The 23,833-nt window shown below is 39.3% G+C and overlaps 2 protein-coding genes across 5 annotated transcripts; both read left to right on the top strand.

Moving 5' to 3' along the window:
* The first annotated feature begins 472 nt into the window (after window positions 1-472).
* Window positions 473-11,301, top strand: polr3h (polymerase (RNA) III (DNA directed) polypeptide H). Of its 2 annotated transcripts, XM_067455644.1 has the most exons (7): window positions 473-649; window positions 736-880; window positions 2,847-2,943; window positions 4,289-4,375; window positions 5,919-5,982; window positions 6,914-7,154; window positions 10,905-11,301. In XM_067455644.1, exons 2-7 carry the CDS (start codon window positions 770-772, stop codon window positions 10,953-10,955), a joined length of 651 nt encoding a protein of 216 aa, XP_067311745.1. In that variant the 5' UTR covers window positions 473-649; window positions 736-769; the 3' UTR covers window positions 10,956-11,301. The 2 variants fall into 2 exon arrangements, with proteins under 2 accessions (XP_067311745.1, XP_067311755.1); XM_067455654.1 differs by lacking the exon at window positions 473-649 and having other exon boundaries at window positions 746-880; window positions 2,819-2,943.
* Window positions 11,302-11,639: 338 nt separating this feature from the next.
* csdc2b (cold shock domain containing C2, RNA binding b) lies at window positions 11,640-22,827 on the top strand. 3 transcript variants are annotated; one of them, XM_067455675.1, is made up of 4 exons: window positions 11,640-11,778; window positions 17,337-17,541; window positions 20,435-20,557; window positions 22,095-22,827. In XM_067455675.1, the coding sequence occupies exons 2-4, from the start codon at window positions 17,360-17,362 to the stop codon at window positions 22,255-22,257; spliced, it is 468 nt and encodes a 155-aa protein (XP_067311776.1). In that variant the 5' UTR covers window positions 11,640-11,778; window positions 17,337-17,359; the 3' UTR covers window positions 22,258-22,827. The 3 variants fall into 3 exon arrangements, with proteins under 3 accessions (XP_067311776.1, XP_067311785.1, XP_067311768.1); XM_067455684.1 differs by having other exon boundaries at window positions 11,641-11,778; window positions 17,334-17,541; XM_067455667.1 differs by lacking the exon at window positions 11,640-11,778 and having other exon boundaries at window positions 16,768-17,541.
* The last annotated feature ends 1,006 nt before the right edge of the window (window positions 22,828-23,833 follow it).

Here is a 23,833-nt window from a genome sequence, read left to right as displayed (position 1 = left end):
ATACATACAAATTTGGAAATGAACGCTGTAATACAATCAAGTCGTTTAAATAATTCAAATAGCATCAACATCTTTTTAAAAATTGATAAATAGAGGGAAACAAATAGAGAAAATTAATAATACAATTAATTATATAATAGGTATTAAGTAATAATAAGTATTTCTGTGATATATATAGATATATAATGCATCAAACAGTAAAACTGACATAAATGACAGAACAGATATAACTTCTACAGCAGTGAAATTACAAATCATCATGCAAAGCTTCACAAACACAACAAGAAAGAGAGAGAGAGTAGAAGAAAAAAGATAATATTAAATATGATATACATCTATATCATGTAATATTAAACACATACATTTTAAATGTAATATAAACACATACAGAGGAAACAAGTGGCATTATCAAATAAATAAATAGAGGATACACTTTTTTTTCCACCGAATGTGGTCACGTGACGTCAGTGCCGCCGTAAAGCGTCAGCCGCTGTCGTGATCACTCGACACATGTGTGGCTGTTGTCATGCCGTGCGCTCAAATCATGAGGGATTATAGATTATTGAGAGTGTAAATGTATAAACCGGAGGAGCTGGACAACATCTGTCTGCTCACACGCGGGCTGCCGAAGCTTCAGGAGGACTGAGAGGTGATATGACACACACAGAGAGTGACGGATTCATCCAGTAGCTGATATAGATGTGTATATGCCACTTCTTCCTCTGTTGTGTTCAGAGTTCGGGTCTGGTTCTGGCTGGTGTTGTCGAGGATGTTCGTGCTGGTGGAGATGGTGGACACGGTCCGGATCCCCCCGTGGAGTTTCCATCGGCAGCTGAACGAGGCGATCGCCGAAGAGCTTAACAAAAAACTCGCCAACAAGGTGAAGAGACACGATATCTATCAGACATGTTTATCTGTCATTAATGAGCCATGCTTCAAGGCTAATGCTTCATGACCAGTCTATGTTCAGGACCAGTGCTGGGGAAGTTACTTTTAACAGCGATGCATTACATCAATATCGCGGTACTCCCTGAAATGTAACTAATTCCGTTACTTAGTTTTTTCCCCATCACTTTTTCTAAATCGTGTAAATGCATTTCTTCTATTAGCGAAATTCCATACTCATAAATGGACATTTTCTAATCATAAGCCACTTTTCAAAGTTTTTCTTATTGAATTTAACCATTATCTTCAAACGCTTTCTGTATCGAAGAATGCCAAAGCAAGGAAAACATTGTCTTGTTGTGATCGTTTTAAAATCCCCCTTTAATTTAGTCTCATTTTCTTGGTTTAAATATGCTCCATTTGCTTAGATATTTTATTTTACTTGTGCTTTCTTTAATTTTATATTGGTATCTTTGTCTGCTGTGTTATTTATCTATTTTCTTTCTTTCTTTTCCACTGTATGATTAAAGTTATTCAACTTATTATACAAATAAAATGTATGAATTAGGTCTTATTTAATTGTATAAACTATAATACTGATCTGCCAACATTGTCGCTATATGATAAATTAAAATAAGCTGATAACATCACTGTTTTCTCCAGTACGGCTGTACAGCCAAATCTAATTTTGTCGCAATATTATCCTGTTTGACACTGTGAAGCTGCTTTGACACAATCGTGATCGTAAAAGCGCTATATAAATAAAGTTGATTGATTGATTGACTGTAAGAAAAAAAAAAACCAGGTCTCCAAATGAAAAGTTTCTAGTGACTGAACACATGTAGATTTTTTCAGTTGGCAGAATTAAAATTCTGTGAATGGATGCAATTTTAATTCACAGAAATTCAATTCGGCTAACTGAACAATTTAGATGTGTTCAGTCACTAGAAACTTTTCATTTGGAGACCTGATTTATATATTTTTCTTACAGTGTACATTAATCTCACTTAATTATGTCTTGGCTGCTGACCTTAATTTGAAAAACAAGCAAGCAAGCAAACCCAGTTTAGAAAAACCGAAAGAAAAATGTATTATGTATATAAGTACATTATTTAACATAATTATTACAGGTTTGCATGATATTCTGAGTTTTACATTTTTTATTTATTTTGAGGAATACTAAATCTTAGTCGTGAGTAAATGCTCATATTTGGTCTAGTATTACTACAATCAATAACCATCATGTTTATGATTTTTCATGAGCGCTCTCAGTCAATAAATGAGAAAATACGTTACTTATTTGCAAAAGTAACTCTGATATTTTGTCAATAAAAGTGCATCTATCCTTCATATAACTGCTCCACACGGCTCCGGGGGGTTAATAAAGGCCTTCTGAAGCAAAGTGGTGCGTTTTTTGTATGAAAAATATCCATATTTATAACTTTATAAACTATAATCACTGGCTTTAGGTAACAATTGTACACGAGTCTAGTTCCGGCGGAAGAGTTAACATTTTTGGGTGAACTTACCCTTTAAGACTAGAGCATTACTTTCAATATTTGAGAATTATAATAATATTTTACACATTATTTACTGCTAAATAACTTGTCTTAGCACGTGTAAAACTTAACATTACAATGCACTCAATCTGATCTTTGTGACTTATTATTTTATTGATGTGAACAACAGCAAAACAAGAAAAGGAAAAAAAAGCCAGACGAAATTTCAAATGTACCTAGTTAGACCTAAAAAGTTCCTAAATAAAGCACAAAAGTGGAAGGTCACTGGAAACATGGGGGAAAAAACAGCATCCATGTAAATGTTGGAGAAAAGGTCCTCAGAATGTATTAAAGAGCTTGAGTTCATTATAAGGTATTTGTCAACATGTAAATACATATTTTAGCATTAAACAGCACTTCATCCTCACCATCAGACACATGTACTGCCCCATGCGTCTGCAGGTGGTGTATAACGTGGGTCTGTGCATCTGTCTGTATGACATCACTAAACTGGAGGACTCCTACATCTTTCCTGGAGACGGAGCGTCTCACACTAAAGGTAAGCTTACCCGGGGAACACATGGCACCGGGATGCTCTAGGGAAGAAGGCAAGCCTCACTAGCTGCGCTTCCATTGCAGATTTGCGCAACACTTTTGTAATATTTTAAATTTATATTTTTAGTCTTCAAAAAACGATCGCAGCATGGCGCCGTTTCCATTAACTGATGTTATGCGAATAAAGCGTTTTTTCCCCTCTCGTGATAAGTCATGCTAAAAATTACATTAAAATTAATTTTTAAGAAATAGGAACGAAATGTTTGAATTTGAATGGTGTTAACTCAAAGTATTTTTTACCACTTCATTATTTTGGTTGAATAAATTTCGTTGAAATGAACGTAATTTAGAAATGCTTTTGAAATTAAAAACTTTGCGTTTAATAAACAAAACACATTTTTGAAATGAAGACCGCGTTTGGAGTGTGTGCAGAATAATCCGTTCCCTGAATCCACAGCCTCTGTTGTTATGAGTGTACACAAATAAAAGTAGACTGTTTATCGCTTATAATTTTGTCTTATCTGCTAAAAACGATCAAGTATGATCGCACAATGGTTAAAGAAACCCAAGCCCATTAATTTTCATAATAAGCCTATGTTTAAATATTAGATTATTAAGTATTTGTTTAAATATAATATCTTTTTTTTTGTTTTTTCATATGTGGATTGTGAAAAGTGAGCACAACTTTCTACACACGTGGCAATAGAAGCGCCAATGGCTAGTACATTATTTAGTTTAGTCGCCAGGCAGATATACTTTATTGTATTCTACTTTTATACTAATATAAAAACAGAAGTGTGGCAAAGGTGCATTGGTTATATCGATTCTCTAATGTGGATAAAGGTATGTTTTGTAGTCTAGACATCCCTAACAACACAGGCAATGTCCTTATTAGGAGAAAATATGTCGTTTTAATGTGATAACATCTCTTTATTACAAGAAAATGTTGTGAAAACGATATAACATCTCGTTATTATGACATAATTGAGTGGAAAAACGAATATGTAGGCCCGGTGGCAGCAATGTGTTGCCGCACCAGGTGACCTGTAAATGCGGAAAAACTGCTTCCACTGCATTTTCGCAGAAATGTCCTTTTTCAAATTGCCTGAAAAACCTCCTCATGCAAGCATGCATTATTATTTTTTTTGCTTATATGAGCCATCAATTGGCTGTATTTTTAATTTGCATTTCTCTCTCTCTCTCTCTCTCTCTCTCTCTCTCTCTCTCTCTCTCTCTCTCTCTCTCTCTCTCTCTCTCTCTCTCTCTCTCTCTCTCTCTCTCTCTCTCTCTCTCTCTCTCTCTCTCTCTCTCTCTCTCTCTCTCTCTCTCTCTCTCTCCCTCTCCTGCAGTTCATTTTCGGTATGTGGTCTTCCACCCGTTCCTGGACGCCATTCTGGTGGGAAAGATTAAAGGCTGCAGTGCAGAGGGCGTTCACGGTGAGAGAGGCCACACCAAACACCCATCATGCTTTGCTCTCTCGCTGTTATCATAGATGCAAACTCATTCACCTTTAGGGAAGAATTCACCTTTTTGAGATCAAAAGAGGTCACCTACGAGATTTACGTAGATCCAATGAGTGTGTTTTGGGGGAGTGTGTCCACTCAGGCTGATCTTTGTTTTCTTGTCTTGTGAAGAGTGACATTACAAGGTAATAATTTGTTTTTGTTTTTTATTTAAATAAATGCATTGAAGAAAAATGGGCAAGCTAAGGCAAAACGGGGGGGGGGTCTAAAGATTTAACTTACGAGGCGGTGTACGAAGATCCCATACTGATGCATTTGTATCCAGTGGGATCTTCAGTTTTCACTTTTAATAAAGAAGATAAGATGATTTCCAACATAAATGTTATTTTTTTGTTCATGTATTCAGCTCCCACATCTAATAAATCATTTTCTTGTGTTTTCTAAAGGGTTGTTTGCTCTTCATAAGACACAAACACTTTTAGAATTGGTGCAAAGATACTCAACAGTGTCTAAAAATTAGCATGAAAAGTACATGGATTTTTAGTATACCATTGAATAATGACTGAATACATAAGCTTAATCAACAAAATATTGTTTATTTATTTCAGTCCAGCAGACCAGTCCAATGTTTGCCATTAAGTTTAGCAAAAGGGTATTTGTGATATTTGAGGCTCGATGTGCTGCGGTGATACGCTAATTCCTTGTTGTATAGCTTGGACACAACCATGCTCTTGACGACGCTTCCATTCTTTCGTTTTTTAAAACAATATTTCCCATCAACGGGGCCGAGCAGAGCGGTCTCATCAGCTTCTTCGCTCATGTTCACTATGGTTTGTTGTTGTCGTGACTCCGGAGCACTAGTTGGTGTTCCAGTATAATCGGTCCGTCGAAACTCATTCATTGAAAAACGTTCCGCGGTGCAAAAATAAGTGTGATAAAAATAAAAAAATAAATTGCGTAATTAATTAACGCGTTAAAGTCCCGGCCCATATATATATATAGACACACAACTGTCCTGACCTCAGAGAATGTGTTCTGTATCCACGCAGTGTTCTCACTTTTTTTTACCCCTCACCCATTTGCATCCGTGTTATAGTTAACTAAAACACATTTTTTTTTTAACTTTTTTGTTTCTTTAATTTTTTTAATATTTTTTATTTTTTATTACATTTAAGATTAACAATAGTTAAACTCTAATAAGAATTTTAAATCATTTTTCAAAAGCTTAAACTGCTAAAAAACAATTACCAAACCTTTAATTAAAACTAAAATTTATGGAAAATAAATAAAATAAAATAGTATACAGTAATGATACTATAATAAATTAATGTACATGCTCATAATTACAGTTCATATTCTTAATCAAACCTTTATTCCATTAGATTTTAAGATTTAGAACTTTATTTACGGAATGATGACTTAATTTGGAATTTAGAACACACTTTGTGGGGGATGATTCAAATGATTCTAAGGTGATTTCGAGGTGAATGATCCGTGTGTGTGTTTGATTCCACAGTGAGCCTCGGATTCTTTGATGACATCATAATCCCGCCTGAGTCGCTACAGCAACCGGCTAAATTGTATCCTGAATTATCACTTCTAAACTTTATATTTTTCAATATTTTATATACATATAACCTCATATACACACCAAACAGGCATAACATTATGACCATTCCTTCCTATTATTGTGTCGGTCCCCCTTTTGCTGACACGTCTCTGGACTCCACTGAAGGTGTGCTGTGGTGTCTGGCACGAAGATATTAGCAACAGATCTTTTAAGTCCTGTAAGTTGTGAGGTGTGGCACAACTTACAGGACTTAAAAGAACTTTTAAGTCCTGTAAGTCCTTACAGGACTTTTTTTTTTAAGTTGCAAAGTGGGGCCTCCATGGATCGGACTTGTTTGTTCAGCTCATCCCACAGATGTTTGATTGGATTGAGATCTGGGGAATTAGGAGGCCGAGTCGACGCCTCAAACTGGTTTTTGTGCTCCTCAAACCATTCCTGAAGCGTTTGTGCTTTGTGGCAGGAGCATTATCCTGCTGGGAGAGCCACAGCCACCAGAATACCGTTTCCATCAAAGGCTGAACATGGTCTCAGCAATGCTTAGGTAGGTGGAGCTTGTCAAAGTAACATCCACATGGATGGAGGACCCAAGGATTCCCAGCAGATTATTGCCCAAAGCATCACACTGCCTCCGCCGGCTCGCCTTCTTCCCATAGTGCATCCTGGGGCCATGTGTTCCCCAGGTAAGCCACACACACCCGGCCATCCACGTAATGTGAAAGAACACGTGATTCCTCAGACCAGGCCACCTTCTTCCATTGCTCCTGCTTCTAACACATCAACTCTGAGGACAAAATGTTCACTTGCTGCCTAATATATCCCACCCACTAACAGGAGCCGTGATGAAGAGATCATCAGTGCTATTCACTTCACCTGTCATAATGTTATGCCTGATCGGTGTTCATCTATGTTCATCATGCTGTGTTCCTTCACGGTTGCCGCAGTGATGAGGCGGAGCAGGTGTGGATGTGGGAGTACGAAACAGACGAGGGTACTCACGACCTCTACATGGACCAGGGTGAAGAGATCCGCTTCCGGGTCGTGGACGAGGTCTTCATCGACACGTCGCCCACGGGTCCCAGCTCTGAGAAGGAAGCCCCGAGTGCAGCCGGCTCCACCAGCACAGCGCCGCCTGCAGGCCCGGAGGACGCTGCGCCGCTGAAAGAGGCGCCATACACACTCGTAGTGAGTATATTAGCAATAAAACATACTTGGAATAAACCTGGCAAGGTTATGAACAAACGTTCTTCCAGGAACGTTAATAGAACGTTTGGTCAATGTTTATGGTCTTTACTAAAAAAAAACGCTAGTCGGAAACATTTTTAGTTGGGCGCTCGTTTTAATTTGAAAATGTTACTTGTTTCGGAATGTTCCAAGAACATTCTAAAGTAACATTCCAAGAATGTTTTTTTAAAATGATAGAATCGGAACATGCCGTGACTGTTCTCTCTAATTTCCACGCAAATATTATTTTCATAACTTAAAGGGTTAGTTCAGCCACAAATGTAAATTCTGTCATTATTTCCTGACCTTCATGTCGTTGGACACCCGTCAGACCTCCGTTCATCTTCAGTGATGGCCGATTTCAAAACAAAGCTTCGAACCGTTATGAGTCAGTGAATCGATTCATGATTCGGATCCCCAAAGTCACGTGATTTCAGCAGTTTGACACACGATCCGAATCATGAATCGATTCACTGACTCATAACGGTTCAAATCATTGTTTTAAATCGGCCCATCACTATATAAGTCATTATTTATGTTTTTTTGCGCACTAAATCTCTTCTGGCCTCTTCATAAATGATTGTAGAGCCGCTGTAGTGAGATGGGCTTTGTATCGACGTCTTTAGTGCCTTTATGGGCAGTGTTAGGGAAAGTTTCTTTGAAAAGTATTTAGGGATGCACGATATTGGATTTTTGACGATATCCGATATGCCGAATTGTTTGTTTTTTTCCCCCAGCTCATTTTGGCCGATGCCGATATTTTTTTGGTTTTACCATTTTGAGCAAAAAAAAATTACATTCTGTTTTCAGATTTCTGAGATCTCCTTACTAAAAGGTTTGATTTGACATCATTACTGATTTGTTTATTCAGAACAAGAAGTAACTTTAATTTATTTGTGTATTGTACTTTTCATTGTATTACTGTAACAACAGCGCCCACTACATGTGTATATATATAGCGGTCTGACGGGCGGGCACTAGGACCTGGAGGAGCTTCTGCTGCTGTGGCGGCTGCTGAGCGCGAGGCTAGAGAGTGGGGCGACGCGATTGGGCTCGTTTTAGGCATGTTGTGAAACCGTGGAAAATCTGCTGCTGACAGTCCCGTCCTTCTGTATGCGCATTCAGAAATTCAAGGCAGCATTTAAAAACAGTCAATATAAATCACTTTACAATGTATTTTCTTGTTTACACTTGAAGAAGGACCGCAGTGCTCATGGTCTCGTTGCTGTAGCACTCCTCGCACACGCGAGTTATTGCAGGCGCATATCAACACGTTATCATATCCGCAAGGCAAATCGGCATAATTTTTTCATATCTGCCGATTTTTATATTTTAAGTGTTTATCGGCTGATTCCGATGTCATGCCGATAATATTGTGCAATGCATTATAATTTTGCGTTACCCCGTTACTTTTGCGTTACTTTTTTTCCACCTGGGCTGTGGGGTGGGCGATATAGCCTCAAAATTATATCACGATATTTCAAGAATATTTGCGATAACGATATTTATGACGATATAGAAAAAAATATATATGGAGCAAAGTTTTATTGGTTATTGCAGCTGGTAGACAGCAGCATTTATTATTGCAAACAAAATTAACGGCATTGTTTATCCTTTTCCAATGAGCTAATGTCAATGATGAGAGAATATTTAATTCAAAGTGTAAATCTACTTTCAGAAGGTACAAGTTACTAGTGTTTTCACTGGAAATCTTAAAATAAAATAAAAAACCTACATATATATATATTATAACATTTAGTTTAGCAATGAAGTAATTTATGCCATGGTCTGTCTGAATATTCAATTCTGATTGGCTGGAAGGTGTACAATAGCAGAGGTAATTCCAAGTTAGCTAAAATACCGTTCTGTATTAATGAGCTGTTTTCATTATGAAGCGCACACACACACACACACACACACACACACACGTCACTCGCACACAGAGATCGCGCTGCAGATTCAGGAGCACGGAAACTAGTTATCAACCCTGCCCCGCAACTTTTAGAAACAAAATAGCTAAGCTACTGTATCACTACATTATATTGCTCAGCAATGATGGGGTTAGTTAGCCTGACAAGCCAGAGCCACATCAAGATGTTTGGTCTGGAAACTCTCCATTGACGGCTCAATCCGAGGGGCGGATAAACGGTTGTCTTTCAAACTCCCTCTGCACGCGATAGGATAGCGCTACACCAACCAGAGCAACGAAGGTGAAGCAGAGCTCGCTGACAGATTAAACATTCGCCGTATCCGGTCGGCTAAACTCAGAACACATCTTCCCTTTTTAAGAATGACTTCAGTGCCGTTCTTTGTTCTTTTCTCAGAGAAAAGCTTAACTCCAAGTCTTCCAGAGTCGCGGTCAAAGCTGATTCGAAAGACCGCCGTTCACCAGTTTCTGTGTTTACTAGAAGCACACAAACGCAACTCGGCCATCGTCATTATGTTAAGCCCCGCCCACCGACTCTATACACGATGTGATTGGCCCGGCAAGAGTTTGGCGAATACAACTCAGAAGGGTATTGAGAGTTGCTAGACGACACTCGCAGCAGATTAAATTTGCTGCCGCTTCTAGGCTAGGGGTTAGTCGCTATTTTACAGTAATAAACGCACATCTGTCTGCATAACTGAATTGTTAAGAGAGACGCTGAACAGACGCAGCCCCACATTTACAAATCTCTCTCTCTCTCTCTCTCTCTCTCTCTCTCTCCCTCCCTCTCTCTCTCTCTCTCTCTCTCTCTCTCTCTCTCTCTCTCTCTCTCTCTCTCTCTCTCTCTCTCTCTAATTCAAATAAATGCTATAATCCATTCATTCAAATAAACTACTTACTTTATACACTACTTACTTTATCTCGGTGTCTCATTCGAAGCGTGCACAATGCTAGATCTAACTAGCCGTAACTGATGAAAATATCCGTCAATGTTACCCTTCCGGTCAAATATTGCGCGGCAAACATCAATAACAGCTTTAAGCTGACAATGTAATGTCAGTTGTCAAGAGAGCTGACCTCTTGCAACCGAGTAGCATCATCATCATCATCGTCGGAGGCTGACGTGCTGCTCTTCTCTCTCAGACAGGTGTTGTGCGCGCTAGGGAAAGTAAATACGTCATCGCGTCGCTATATCATTGATATCGCGATATGACACTTTTTTTTATCATGTAAATGATAAAAATGTATACGGGTATTATCGCGGACGATATGATATGGCACACCCCTACTGGGCTGGGCTTGTTTTTTTATATAACAACAAATGTGAAGACCCTTTCACACCAAAAGTAGATAATAATACATACTAATAAGTCATTATAAGTAGATGATAATCCTCAGGTAACACTTTCTTCCCCAATAACAACACAAACTGAAGTATTTTTGCGTATGGTTTACCTGAGTCATTAGAGGTCGGCAGCAAGACATCGGTCAGTAAAGTCAGACTGAATGCTTACACAAATATGATTTACTCAAAATATGCGATTGCTGGAGGTTTGCATAGTGTCTGATTTTGCCTTTCACAGATTTTATTAATTTTGAGGAATACTTAATTGTTAAGTACTTAGTGAATGCACACTAGATCTGCAATGACCCTCATGTTTACACACAGCGACTACACACTTAGCCTTTATCTCGGCATTGGGACAGGAGCGCTGTCAGTCACTAAATGGGAAAATAACACATATATTAATATATATAACTCGTATTGTGCTTTTCTTTTGCAGGGATCTGTGAGTGAACCAGGGCTGGGTCTTTTGTCCTGGTGGAACAATTAACAGTCTGCGATTATAAACATTCACACTCATTTCCTCCATCATGAACTGAAGCTCTGTGGACCAATCAGTGAGCAGAACGTGCTGACCAATGGGAGACGCTTAATAAAGAGTCGTCTGTAATGATTTAAAATGATTTCTTCTGCTGTGGTTTGGAGGATTGCGATATTGTGTGTCTAAATACAGGTTTGTTGTGACCTACAGAGTTTACTTTATAGATAAATTAATTTTTACAAGACAAAAAAATGTATTTTTGACTCCGAATGGAAGATTTTTTGTGAGGTCATGTTTATGGTTTTGTTTGTTTTGGAAAAATTGTATACAAATAAAAAAAACTGTACAGACTGAAGTTGTTGTTTTTTTTATTCATTTTATATTGTTTTATGTAATGAAGTGTATTGTTTTGATTCATTCTGTCAGCTGATGTTTACATAATCTCTCGTGACATTATTTTGTGTGTGTGTGTGTGTGTGTGTGTGTGTGTGTGTGTGTGTGTGTGTGTGTGTGTGTGTGTGTGTGTGTGTGTGTGGAAAATTGTATAAAAATAAAAAATGTACAGCCTAAATTAGGTTTTTTTTATGTTGTTTTACGTATTAAGTGTCAGCTAATTTTGACATAATCTCTCTGACATTAGTGACTCATTTACCGGCTCCAGCCGCGCGTCATCAGAGCACCGGGACTCGGTGATGCTGCTTCAGTGAACGCGTCGCTCGGTTCTCCCGGTAAACGGGGATCTCCTCCATCACACGAGCTCCTCTCTGCGGACTGCGCTTATATAACGGCGCTCGACAGGACGGGACAGAAGCATATGCTGTGAACTCCCGCGGTAAGTTTATGCTTTCCTTCTTTCACGTGCCTGTGTTTGTTCCCGTAATGTGTGTGTGCCATAGAAACAACATAATGATTAAAGTTACTTTTGCTCAGAACACTTTAAAACTTAACGCGCTCCCTGCTTAGACAGCTGTATTTGCAGGCTTTATATTGCGCTGTTTCATAATAATCGCATATAATGCTCTCAGTATGCTGTCTAGTAAACCAGCCGCCGAGGTTTCGAGGCACATCCCAGATTTCCTCCATCAGGAACATTCTGGAAGCAGTGACGCGGAACGCATTAATAGCGGGAATAAAAACATTCCATTTGTTTTCTGTTCTGGAATGTTGGGTCAGAATTCCATCTCGTCACAGTGTTAAACACGTCACAGTGTAAGCACTTTATTCTCATTTGAAGTGACGCCCAATTAACGCGCTTGTGTGCGCCAGAAGTGGCACAGGACAGTGACGGTGGATCGTGTGATGTTTCTTGCGCCGGGAATGCCATTGTACGCGGAGTCGCGTGTTGTATAATAACAGCATAACCATCAGCTCTGACGTCACGAGGACAGATTTCGCGTCACTGCGCGCGAACCTCCTGGATATCGTCATCATAATCATGACAACTGAAGTGCAGTTTTTGATCTCAGTGCGCTTTCCTATGTATAGGCTCCTACTGCATATTTAATAACCTCTATGGTGCATCATTTGCGCACTGTTCTATGCCGTTTTGTAGTATTTAAAGGTGTGTGTTCACACAGCAAAGTCCTTACGAAGCGCACTTCAAATACCCTGATGATGTCACACTTATTAAACGCGGGAAAAAAATTATAATTGTGGAATAAAGGATGACTAGCTATAGCTGTCTAAATGCCGTACACCGACTAGACAGTGTAGTATATCGAGTGAATGTCATTTGGGAGACAACCTCTGTATGCTTATTTTCAAACAGTAGATGATGGTATGCATGTGCGACCTCATTATATTCCCTTTAATAAAAATTAAAAAAATTAAAAAAAGTTAAAATTTTGATTCCAATTTTATTAAACTGCAGCCAAGTAATCAAAATAGACATGCTGCAAATGTCTGTCTATCTATCTGTCTGTCTGTCTGTCTATCTGTCTGTCTGTCTGTTTATCTATCTATCTATCTATCTATCTATCTATCTATAATGTTTTTAGGGTTTTATGGGCGGTTGTTAGGTGGTTGCTAGGGTGTTCTGGGTGGTTGCTAAGGCTTTGCTAGGTGGTTGCTAAGTTAATCTGAGTGGTTGCTAGTGGTTGTTATAGTATTCTGGGTTGTTGCTAGGCAGTTGTCAGAGCGTTACTATCAAGTTTGGTTCCTAACAGTGTCCTTAGCATGACTTAACACGATTAGCATCTATTCACTGCTAGCATGTGTAGCATGTTGGAAGTCCTGTTTGCAAGCATCAGTCAAAAGAGCCAACCCCCATGACTCTACGTTGTTCCGATGCACAGATATGGCTCTTGCTAAACAGTTGCTAGGGTACTCTGTTTGGTTGCTAGGGTGTTCGGGGTGGTTGCTAAGGCTTTGCTAGGCCGTTACGAAGTTAATCGGAGTGGTTGTTATAGTATTCTGGGTTGTTGCTAGGCAGTTGTCAGATCGTTACTATCAAGTTTTGTTCCTTACAGTGTCCTTAGCATGACTTAACACGATTAGCATTTATTCACTGCTAGCATGTGTAGCATGTTGGAAGTCCTGTTTGCAAGCATCAGTCAAAAGAGCCAACCCCCATGACTCTACGTTGTTCCGATGCACAGATATGGCTCTTGCTAAACAGTTGCTAGGGTACTCTGTTTGGTTGCTAGGGAGTGTCTTGGCAGCTGCCGATGCTGATGATACTCTAAAGGCTGCTTGCCAGTATGAATGATATAATAAACCAATCCTATGATGTTCAGATTTGAAGATATCCCTCTTTGGGTTTGGGTTGCTAGGGCGTGGCTAGGCAGTCATGTCAAACTAATAGACACTGCATGTCTGCACAAATCAAATGTCTCTGATATTCATTTATATCCCTCTCATCTATTTTTTAATAGAAGTCTATGGGGTGGTTGCTAGGGTGCTGAAACTGGTTGCTAGGGTGTGGGTGTATATGAAGATTTTAGGTCATCATTACTTATTAGTTTCTTGATAAGATGGGGCGTGGGTGTGTGTGTGTGCGCGCGCTCGTGTGTGTGTGTGCGTTCACGTGTGTGTGTGTGTGTGTGTGTGTGTGTGTGTGTGTGCGCGTGACAGAAAGTGACAGTTGGAATTCAAATTGTCAAACATTCCGCCATTGCAAGTCAATGGGATTTTAGACACCTAAGGAAGGTTTGATCGCTCAGAAAAGACATTATAGCACACATCGTCCAGAAGAAGAAGAGAACTATAGCGATGCCTTTGCTCCACTAATGCCTTTTATTTATAGCTGCCTTTCAAGGCACTCAAGGTCACCTCACAGCCAGTGTTCGAATTGCGTCAAAGCTCACAGAAGACAACCTAATATATGAGTCTCAGAACATGTTTCTGCAGCTGAGCATTGTCACTCTGTGCCTAGATTAGGTGTGTCAATCAATTACACCATCAGGGCCATAGGCAGGGTTTCATAATTAAAGCTTCAAAGTAGAGTTAGCTAGGGCTACCCCTCCCCTGGTGTACATTTGAGCATTTTAACGGTGCTTTCACATCTCTAGTTCGGTTCATTTAGTCCGAACCAAGGGCAAACAATTATACATTGTTGCATTTTTCAGCTTTTTTGGATCCTTTTCACACCACACTGATTGCTTTGGTCCGAACCAGTTGAAACGAACCAAAACACAGGCACGTGACAACATCCACATCACTCATTGGCCATGGCGTATTTCCTAAACTGCTTTTCGATTGGTCAGAATTTACGTGTGGGAAAATGCCAACAGAAGAGGCAAAGTCAGCAAACTATAATAACACTATGGAGAGACGACTGCGGGCTGGTTTTGTCCCTGGCCATAATCTACTACACTGTGTGTATTTACCACAGTATGCAAATACATTTCTATAATGAAGCGCGGATGCGACGTGAAAACAACGCTCTAATGCACTGCAGACGGCGAGCGCGCATCACTCGTCACTTCAAGAGGAGGCGTGCATTAATAAATTCTTAACATCCTCATCTTCCCGAAAATATTGCCAACGATCTATCAGGTAATAATATCTTGCACAATGTCAGCGCAGCTAACTACGGCAGCTGGTTTAGTCCAAAAATGATCAGTACTTTTGCAGTTGGTTCTGTTCGAGGTCGGATCACGTTCTCACCACAAACGAACCGCTCCAGAGTTCGTTTGAAAGCGTACTGAGACCAGCTCTTCAAGGAGGTCTCGGTACGCTTGTTTGGTCCGCTTTTGGTGCGCACCCGAGTGCGATTGCTGCTTTCAGACCTGACCAAACGAACCGCACCAAAGAGGGAAACCAACTCTAGTACGATTCAACCGAACTAAATGAGGCAGGTGTGAAAGCACCCTAAAACGTTTGAGCGCCCCAAAAAATTGGATGGCAATAGCTTTCGTCTGGGTTTGGGGTACATTCTCCACGCCACGCCCTCACACGTCCCGGTTCATTGGTTAAAATAGAAATTCTCACAATTTACAAATAGGTCAACTCAATTCAGTTTAACTTTATTGTCCCCAATGGGGAAATTCGTCTTGGACTCTGATGTCCACATTCACATACAATGATCAAATACACGATACAAACAAACAATACAAACAAAAAAACACATACTACTTATTTAAAAGTCTGTTTGTTGGTACCATAGACTGTAAAAAAATATGGACGTCGTGTCCGTGACGTCACCCATAGGATTCCCATAAGCCGTTCTGAAGCTTAAAGTATGGGCGAGCTGGGCGTTGCCATCTTGTGAGCGAGTCAACGCGTGTCACTCTCGGATAACAGAAAATGGGCAAAAAGGCGGGATGTGCGCGGAGCTTAGGTGACGCAATGACTATAGACGGCGGATAAATGGCTGTCCACTTGTAACCACGCCCTTTATTATGCAGAACCTTAAGGCTTTATATAACGTAAACGAATGAGTTATAAAAAAATTCACCCCCCTCAGAGTTGTCATGAAGATCAAAATTAGCCTTATAAGCCAAAACCACAATTTGTACCAGGCTGTAAACATGTTTTTTTCTGCTTTAAAGTTGAGAATTTTAACATGGGGCTCAATGAGATTCTGCTCCCTTCTGGAGCCTGTCCCTAGTGGCCAGTTGAGGAATTGTAGTTTACATTACTTCCGTATTGGCTTCAAGAGAGATCGCGGGAGGTTGCCGCTTGGTTGGTACCAAGCCTGCAGTCTCCCTCTCCTTTACTGAAGCTTTCGCGCCTCGATCGCCCCCCGGTGACCGGTCCCAGTATAGCCGCCCCTCTGTGATTTCAAATGGACGCGAGGCAAACTAAATAATACAATTACCCTTAAAAAAAATTCCCCCAAAGTTAGTTTATGTCACTGAAGGCAGTTATCATCACGATGATTTCATTTCAGGTGTTCGTTTTAAAAATAAGTTTAGTTTGAGTTAGTTATTTGATGCTATAAAAACGGGGTGTGTGACGTCATGATTGACAGCTGAGATCGATGGCTCTAATCTGCTCCCAATTTTTGGGAGCAGATTGGAGCTTTAGCTTTAATTTCTACATTTCCATAACTGTTTATTTCACACCAACATAATTAATTGTTCTGCATCTGCGAGAGTGTGGGCGGGCTTTTGATATCGCGACTGTACTTCCTGCTCTACTTCCTGCGCTCTACTGCGCAACTCCGGTCCCAAGATGTCCGCGCCGTGCAAGGCTGCCTGAAAGCTTCAAATATGGCAAGCGGAAACGGATGATGTCGAGTCGTCCATATTTTTTTACGGTCTATGGTTGGTACACAAGATTTCTTAAAATGATTATAGTTGTGCACATAGGCATCCTGTGTCTTTTGCCAGATATTTTTAAGAACAAACCTGTCTAAATGGGTATGTTATGTTTCCAATAGTTTGGATATTGTAAGAACTCAACTGAACTAAATATATAACACTGGCCTGGTGGGTTTTTGATTTTTGGTAGGCAAAAATCCTACATAGTGCGCTTTAAGCCGAACGAAAACAAAGAAGTGTTCATATAGTATGGTGGTGTGCTTGTAAACATAGCCTTTAAATGTGGAAGTGATGAAAACACACACACACACACACCCACCAGTGATGTACAGTTCAGGCTGATCTCGGAGCGGTGCCTTCTGTTCTTCAAGGCCTGTCTGAACACAATGCAGGGTTTTGTGCGCGAGGAACTGGGCACGCGCCCCGGGCACAAACTGTCTTGCATGTCAACACACACACACACACACACACATAGAGCCTTTGTGCAGGGCAGAGAAAATGTCAGTGCATGTCACTACTCGCAGAACAATCTGTTCCCCTGCAAATAAAAAACACTGAGCAAAGTACACACGCAGAGCAGAGCGTTTTGTCAATAAACACGCGGTTGTGTGCGTCAGTGGGAAAGGAAGCGTCGCGCTGGATGTGTGTGTGAGTTGAGTTGAGTTGTGTGTGTCTCTCCCAGCAGGTCGTCTTCTGCAAGCCTCCGTAATGGCGGATCCGAGCCTGCCGTCCCCCACCGACCCGTCCCCGCGCTCTCCGCGCTCGCCGCCGCCGCTGGCGCTGTCCTTCCCGTTCCTGCGCGAGGGCAGCCGCGTCTGGGATAGAGCCGCGCCGCAGCCCGGGGAGTTACCGAGCCCTCTGCCCACCAAACGCACGCGCACGTACTCTGCGTAAGACACACACACACACACAGTCACGATCCCATCCCTACACCCGTTTACACGCTGGATGAGCTCCATCACATTCACACACATTGAGTTTTAAAGGCGTGAGACGCAGGTCAGGGGAAATAGAAATCTGCCTAAAGACTATGATTTTTTTTGTCACTTGACCTGTTATATGAAATGTTGTCATTAAAGTAGTGTTTTGATCATGTTGTAAATCAGCAAAGTAATTATAAAAAATAAAATAAAAACATTAACTTACTGCCTACTAGCTAGTTTATTGTTGCATTAGCAAATAATTGATAATGAACATAGTCTATAGACCGGATCCTTTTAACATTCAGCAAGTCAACATTACACACACACACACACAAATGTAAGTGTTGACCTGCTGAATGAGCATATATACGCACACACACACACACACACACACACACAAATGTAAGTGTTGACCTGCTGAATGAGCATATATATACACACACACACACACACACACACATACATATATTACCGGTCAAAAGTTTCAGCACGGTTTGATTTTTAATGTTTTAAAGAAGTCTCTTCTGCTCACCAAGGCTGCATTTATGTTATTAGAAATACAACAAAAGCTGTAATATTGTGAAATATTATTAAAATATAAAATTTCAGTTTTCTATTTGAATATATTTTAAAATGTCAATTTAATGCATCCCTGCTGTAAATCTATTAATTTCTTTAAGTTCTTTCACAAATAAATAAATAAAATAAAATTATTACCGACCCAAAACATTTAAATGGTAGCACGTTATACGATTTTTATTTTATGTATCCTGATATTTTAAGACCAAAATAATTTTTTTAAAACCACTTTTTTATTATTAAAATATTATTATTTTAAACTAGTTTTTTTTGTGTGGCTCTTTTAAGTTTGAGAGGAATAATGGACTTTGAATGGAGGGACAGAAATCCCTCAGGTTTTTATAAAGAATATCTTCATTTGTTTTTGGAAGTTAAAAGAAAAACGACATGATGCCGAGTACATGATGAGTGACAGAGAAACATTTATGTACATTTGTAAATGTGTGTTTAGGGGAATTATACCTTATAAATAGGCTGACTACAGCCAGCTGAGCCTTGGATAAAACAACTATATATCGTGAATCATATGGTTTCCATCAATGATACATATCGTCACATATTTATATCGCCATACAGTCCCTGGCAAAAGTCTTGTCGCTTATCTATTTTCTAGAAATACCTGATATTAACCTGACTTTTAATTAATTAATTAGTGTTAGCAATAGCTCATATGAAAAGCTAAAACCCTCCCAAATGATGTTTAATGCACTGAAATAAATAATTTTCACAGAAAAAATATTTATCATTTAATCAAGACAGAAAGGTCAAATTTTGGCAAGACAAAAGTTTTGTCGCCTATACAGAAATTGAACAAATTTACTGCAAATACAAAAATATGTCAGCAAATTAAGTTGTGGTGCTGTGAGATCCAAATTTAATATCTTGTATGACTTCCATGAGCTTGAAGGACTGCATCCATGCGGTTTGGCAAGGATTCATACAATTTATTGATGAAGTCATCAGGAATAGCTAAGAAAGCAGTCTTGCATGCCTCCCAGAGTTCATCAATATTCTTTGGTTTCGTCTTCCATGCGTCCTCTTTCATCCTACCCCACATATGCTCAATAATGTTCATGTCTGGTGACTGGGCTGGCCAATCCTGGAGCATCTTGAGCTTCTTCGCCTTGAGGAACTTTGATGTGGAGATGGAAGTATGCGATGGAGCACCGTCCTGCTGCAGAATCTGGCCTCTTTTATGGTTGGGAATATAAGAGGTACCTAAGATTTCTTGGTATTTTAGACTATTGATGTTGCCTTCCACCCTGCAGATCTCTCGCACACCCCCATACTGGATGTAACCCCAGACCATGATTTTTCCGCCACCAAACTTCACTGTTTTCTGGGTGAATCTCGGATACTTTTGGGCACCAGTAGGTCTCCTGCAATATTTGCGGCGACTGTGGTGTAATTCAACAGAAGATTCATCTGAAAAATCCACCTTCTGCCACTTTTCCAGCGTCCATCCTTTTAGCAGGCTGTGGGCCTTGGCAAATGCCACATGGTTTTTCAATTGTCTTTTGTTTAGTGCTGGCTTCTGGGCACTGATTCGACCATGGAGGCCATTTCGAGACAGAATCCGACAAACTGTTCTGGTTGACACAGGGACTTCAGGTGACCAGGTCTCGTGGAGCTCTGCTGCAGTGGAAAATGGGCTGGCCTTGGATTTTCGAGCCAACAAACGGTCCTCTCGAGCAGTTGTCTTGCGGGGTCTGCCTGACCTGGGCTTGTCAAAAACGTCTCCAGTCTCTTCAAATCTTTTTTTATCCTCTGTACTTGACGCTGAGACACATTGAAGGTGTCTGCCACATCAGCAGTGGATCTGGTCTTCAGCCTCTTGATAATCAAAACTTTAGTCTCAGGGTGAATCTTAGGCATGTTTGCAGAGGTCTAGTTGCAGTTGATGTGAAGGTCTAGTGTACTGGGGTTCTTTTTATACACACTTGAGACCTAATTGGTCCATTATTAGTCACAGGTGAAGCTCATATGATAAAGTGACAACACTTATGTCTTTGCAAAAATTGACTCAATGGGCTTTACCAAGCTGTGAATATTAGAATACTTTTTGAAAGTTTAGTTTTTCACTGAAACATTATCACAAAAGCTAGTGGGATTAAAATGAGCCATTTCTTGTAAAAAATCTTGATTAGAAATATTTTTCAGCGGCACTTTAGGTCAATTTGTACACAAGCGACAAGACTTTTGTCAGGGACTGTATATCATTTAACGCTTGCGTGAAATAGCTTTGAAGTGCCCTGAGATGGTGTTGTGTGTGTGTCTGCAGGACTGTGCGCGCTAACGCAGGTCCCGTCTTCAAAGGTGTGTGTAAAAACTTCTCTCGCTCGCAGGGCCACGGCTTCATCAGACCGGCCCACGGCGGAGAGGACATCTACGTGCACATCTCAGAGTGAGTAAATCAAACATTTATAAATAAATAAAAGTTTTAATACCTTTAATACTTACAGGCATGCAAACTTGGGGCAAAAAACACTGAAAGAAGTGCCTTTTTCCCCATTTCTGAGCGGTCACCGTTGGCTTATAAAGCAACACATTGATAAAGTCAACAGATTTCACTAATAGACTTACTGATCTTTATAAAGTCATTTTACACCCCTGTAATTTGGCTCCAAATCCAGAGCTGGACAGTAGCTAAGCACATTTACTTGAGTACTGTACTTAAGTACACTTGTTGAGTATCTGTACTTTACTTGAGTATGATATTGTACTTTTTGCTCCTCTACATTTCTATCAAGGTCCTCGAAGTCGAAAGTCGTTTCTGTCGCAGCTTTGAAAGTCAGTGGATGATTTTTTCTTCTTTTAAAGGTGTTTTTGTTGTTGCAGAAAGCCTTTCAGGAATCACTCTTGTAGAGTCTCGTGAAGTTCAATGATTTCACAGCATTTATTTAACACTGATCAGTTTAGAGCAAAAGTGGTAGAAGACGGATGTCAAAATGTTAATTTTGTCGAGTATTCACATCAACAATGTTGATTCTTTCTTAAGTGAAGGTGAACAGTGTGAGAATATCAGAAGTGTATCAGTGTATTGGATCCGTGCATTCGGCCTTAAAGTGACAGCAGCTTTGTAAAGAGCTTTGTAACTTTTCTACAAGTATTTAAATGAGTTTAAGTTAGTCGTATGCTAGTATGTCTGATGGAGCATCACTGACTGGCTTAAACCATGATGGCATAATGTGCATTTATACAACAATAATGCGTTGACAAAAAAAAAGAAAATTAACTTTTGAGACTTAAGTACTTTTAAAAACGAATACTTCTTTACTTTCACTTAAGTAAAAAGCAGTTTTTAACGGATTCTCTTGTAACGGATTCATTTTTAACTAGTGGTATTTTTAACTTTTACTCAAGTAATGAAGTTGTGTACTTTGTCCAAATCTCAGATGAAAATTGTCGTTTGAGCCTCCTCAACAAAGCATTGGATTACTCAGTCCATATACATTTAATATTTGGGCTTTTATTACTATTTATGTTTGTCTTTCTACAGAAATTTTTTTTGAGCCAGGGAATTGTCTGAAATGTGTTTTTTTTGACATGGAAAGACCCTCTGTTTGGGTCAAAAAACACTGAAAGAAGTGCTTTTCCCCCATTTTTGAGCGGTCACCGTTGGCTTATAAAGCAACACATTGATAAAGTCAACAGAGTTCACTAATAGACTTACTAATCTCTGTAGAAATAAAATAATGATACTGCCATCTTTATAAAGTCATTTTACACTCCTGTAATTTGGCTCCAAGTCTCAGGTGAAAATTGTCGATTTACCCTCCTCTACAAAAGCATTGATTACTCCGTCAGTATACATTCATTACATTTAATATTTGGGCTGTTATCACTGTTTATGTTTGTCTTTCTACAGAAAAGAAATTGAGCAGGGGAAGTTTCTGAAATGTGGTTGATTTGACATGGAATGACCCTCTGTTTTTCCGCAGTATTGAAGGCGAGTATGTCCCTATGGAGGGGGACGAGGTTACGTATAAGGTGTGTCCTGTCCCGCCCAAGAACGTGAAGGTCCAGGCCGTGGAGGTGCTCATCACACACCCGAAACCAGGAACCAAACACGAGACCTGGTCGGGCCAGATCATCAGCTCCTAGGGGTCCTAGCGGCGAGAGCAGGGCATCAGGGGGAGGCTGCTGAAAGTTCGGAAAGAGTTCGTCTAAAGGAGAACGGGCTGCGTTTCGGGAACGCTTAGAAACAGACTCGCAAGCAAGCGCTCAAATGCACAAACTCAATTTCACACTTTTCTGTCGCATTGTTGACGCTCACAGTGCTTTTTTCTGTTTCCGCACCAACAGAACTGATGTTTAAAGGGGGGTCTGTGTTCTTGTGTAGAGTTTGTTTCTGGTTAAACAGGACGAATGAGATAGAGAGAAAGATTGTGAAATTAAGGTTAAACATCTTCTGAACTGTGAACGCATTATTTTTGTTTATTTATGCATTACTTTTTGATAGTTCTATGATAAAAGTTGATGGTAACAGCAAGGCGAAGCTCACAAAACCTGTTCAGAAAACTATATCATATTTGCATTGATCATCATACTCACCCCAAAATATACATGTTCAGAAATGATGATCTTTTATGGAAAACATGTATCTCCAAAATTCTTATTACTGTAAAAATGCACAAAAAAAAACATTGTATTTAAATTATTAAGTGTTTAAATGTTATAATTAGGGTTGTCACTAACGATTATTTTGATAATCGTGTGATTAGTTGAATTATTTGACGATTAATCGAGTAATTGGATATATTTGTGGTAATAAAAATAGACGTAAGCCTTTATAATCACTTAAAATTCATATATAACAACAATCACGCAATAATATCTGGTACAAATAAAGTAAAAATATATGTGTGTGTGTATATATATATATATAAATAAAAACCTCAAGTACTCATGAGTTAAAGAACAACACTTAAAATACATACTATAAACAAAAATATTTTGTGCATTGTGCATAATAAATGCCTGATAACTACAATGTAAAAAAAAATGTTGGTTTAACTTAAAGTTTTATTTTTTTGTGGTAATAAAAATAGACTCAAGCAAAGATCTAAAGCCTTTATAATGATTTAAAGTACATACATAATAAAAATGACAGTAATATTTGGTTAAAATAAAGTACTCGTATGATTTATAGAACAAAACTTAAAATACATAATATAAACAAAAATCTTTTGCGCATTGCGTATTATAACAAATGCCAAAAAACTAAGTAACTGATGTTTTTCCTTTTAAACATTGTAATTACGGCTGTAGCTAATGATTACTTTTTATTGTCCTTTTTAAGTGTTTTTCTATTTAAGCAGATTTTTTTACCACAAAACTATCAGAGTACTCGATTAATCGGCAAAATAATCGGCACGGATATATATGCAATTGAGGATTTTTTTCTTCAATACCGTACTCAAATTTAAGCGAGGAACTGTGACAGCTCTATTTGTAATTGTGATGTACCGACTTTATGGATTTAATTTCATTTTATTAATGCGTTTTATTGATTTTATGAGAATAAGTACTGATATTTTACTTACAGTAGTAAGAGTTTAGGGGGGCAAAAATGTTTCATTCTCATTAAAGTCGCAATGCAAAAATCGTAATGGTCCTAAAACCGAAATTTTAATTGCGGGTGAAACCCGAGTCGTACGTGATCTAGACGGGTTTGGAG

The sequence above is a fragment of the Pseudorasbora parva genome, chromosome 2, assembly GCF_024679245.1.
Source record: "Pseudorasbora parva isolate DD20220531a chromosome 2, ASM2467924v1, whole genome shotgun sequence".
Taxonomy (NCBI): domain Eukaryota; kingdom Metazoa; phylum Chordata; class Actinopteri; order Cypriniformes; family Gobionidae; genus Pseudorasbora; species Pseudorasbora parva.
This window is presented reverse-complemented; position numbering and strand designations above follow the sequence as displayed.

Bases quoted from the DNA above. Each gene is read 5' to 3' on its own strand.
- polr3h (XM_067455644.1), top strand. From the start codon at position 770: ATGTTCGTGCTGGTGGAGATGGTGGACACGGTCCGGATCCCCCCGTGG. The intron at 2,944-4,288 runs GTAAGCTTACCC...CCTCTCCTGCAG, and splicing joins CGGAGCGTCTCACACTAAAG to TTCATTTTCGGTATGTGGTC. The intron at 4,376-5,918 runs GTGAGAGAGGCC...TTGATTCCACAG, and splicing joins CAGTGCAGAGGGCGTTCACG to TGAGCCTCGGATTCTTTGAT.
- csdc2b (XM_067455675.1), top strand. From the start codon at position 17,360: ATGGCGGATCCGAGCCTGCCGTCCCCCACCGACCCGTCCCCGCGCTCT. The intron at 17,542-20,434 runs GTAAGACACACA...GTGTGTCTGCAG, and splicing joins CGCACGCGCACGTACTCTGC to GACTGTGCGCGCTAACGCAG. The intron at 20,558-22,094 runs GTGAGTAAATCA...GTTTTTCCGCAG, and splicing joins ATCTACGTGCACATCTCAGA to TATTGAAGGCGAGTATGTCC.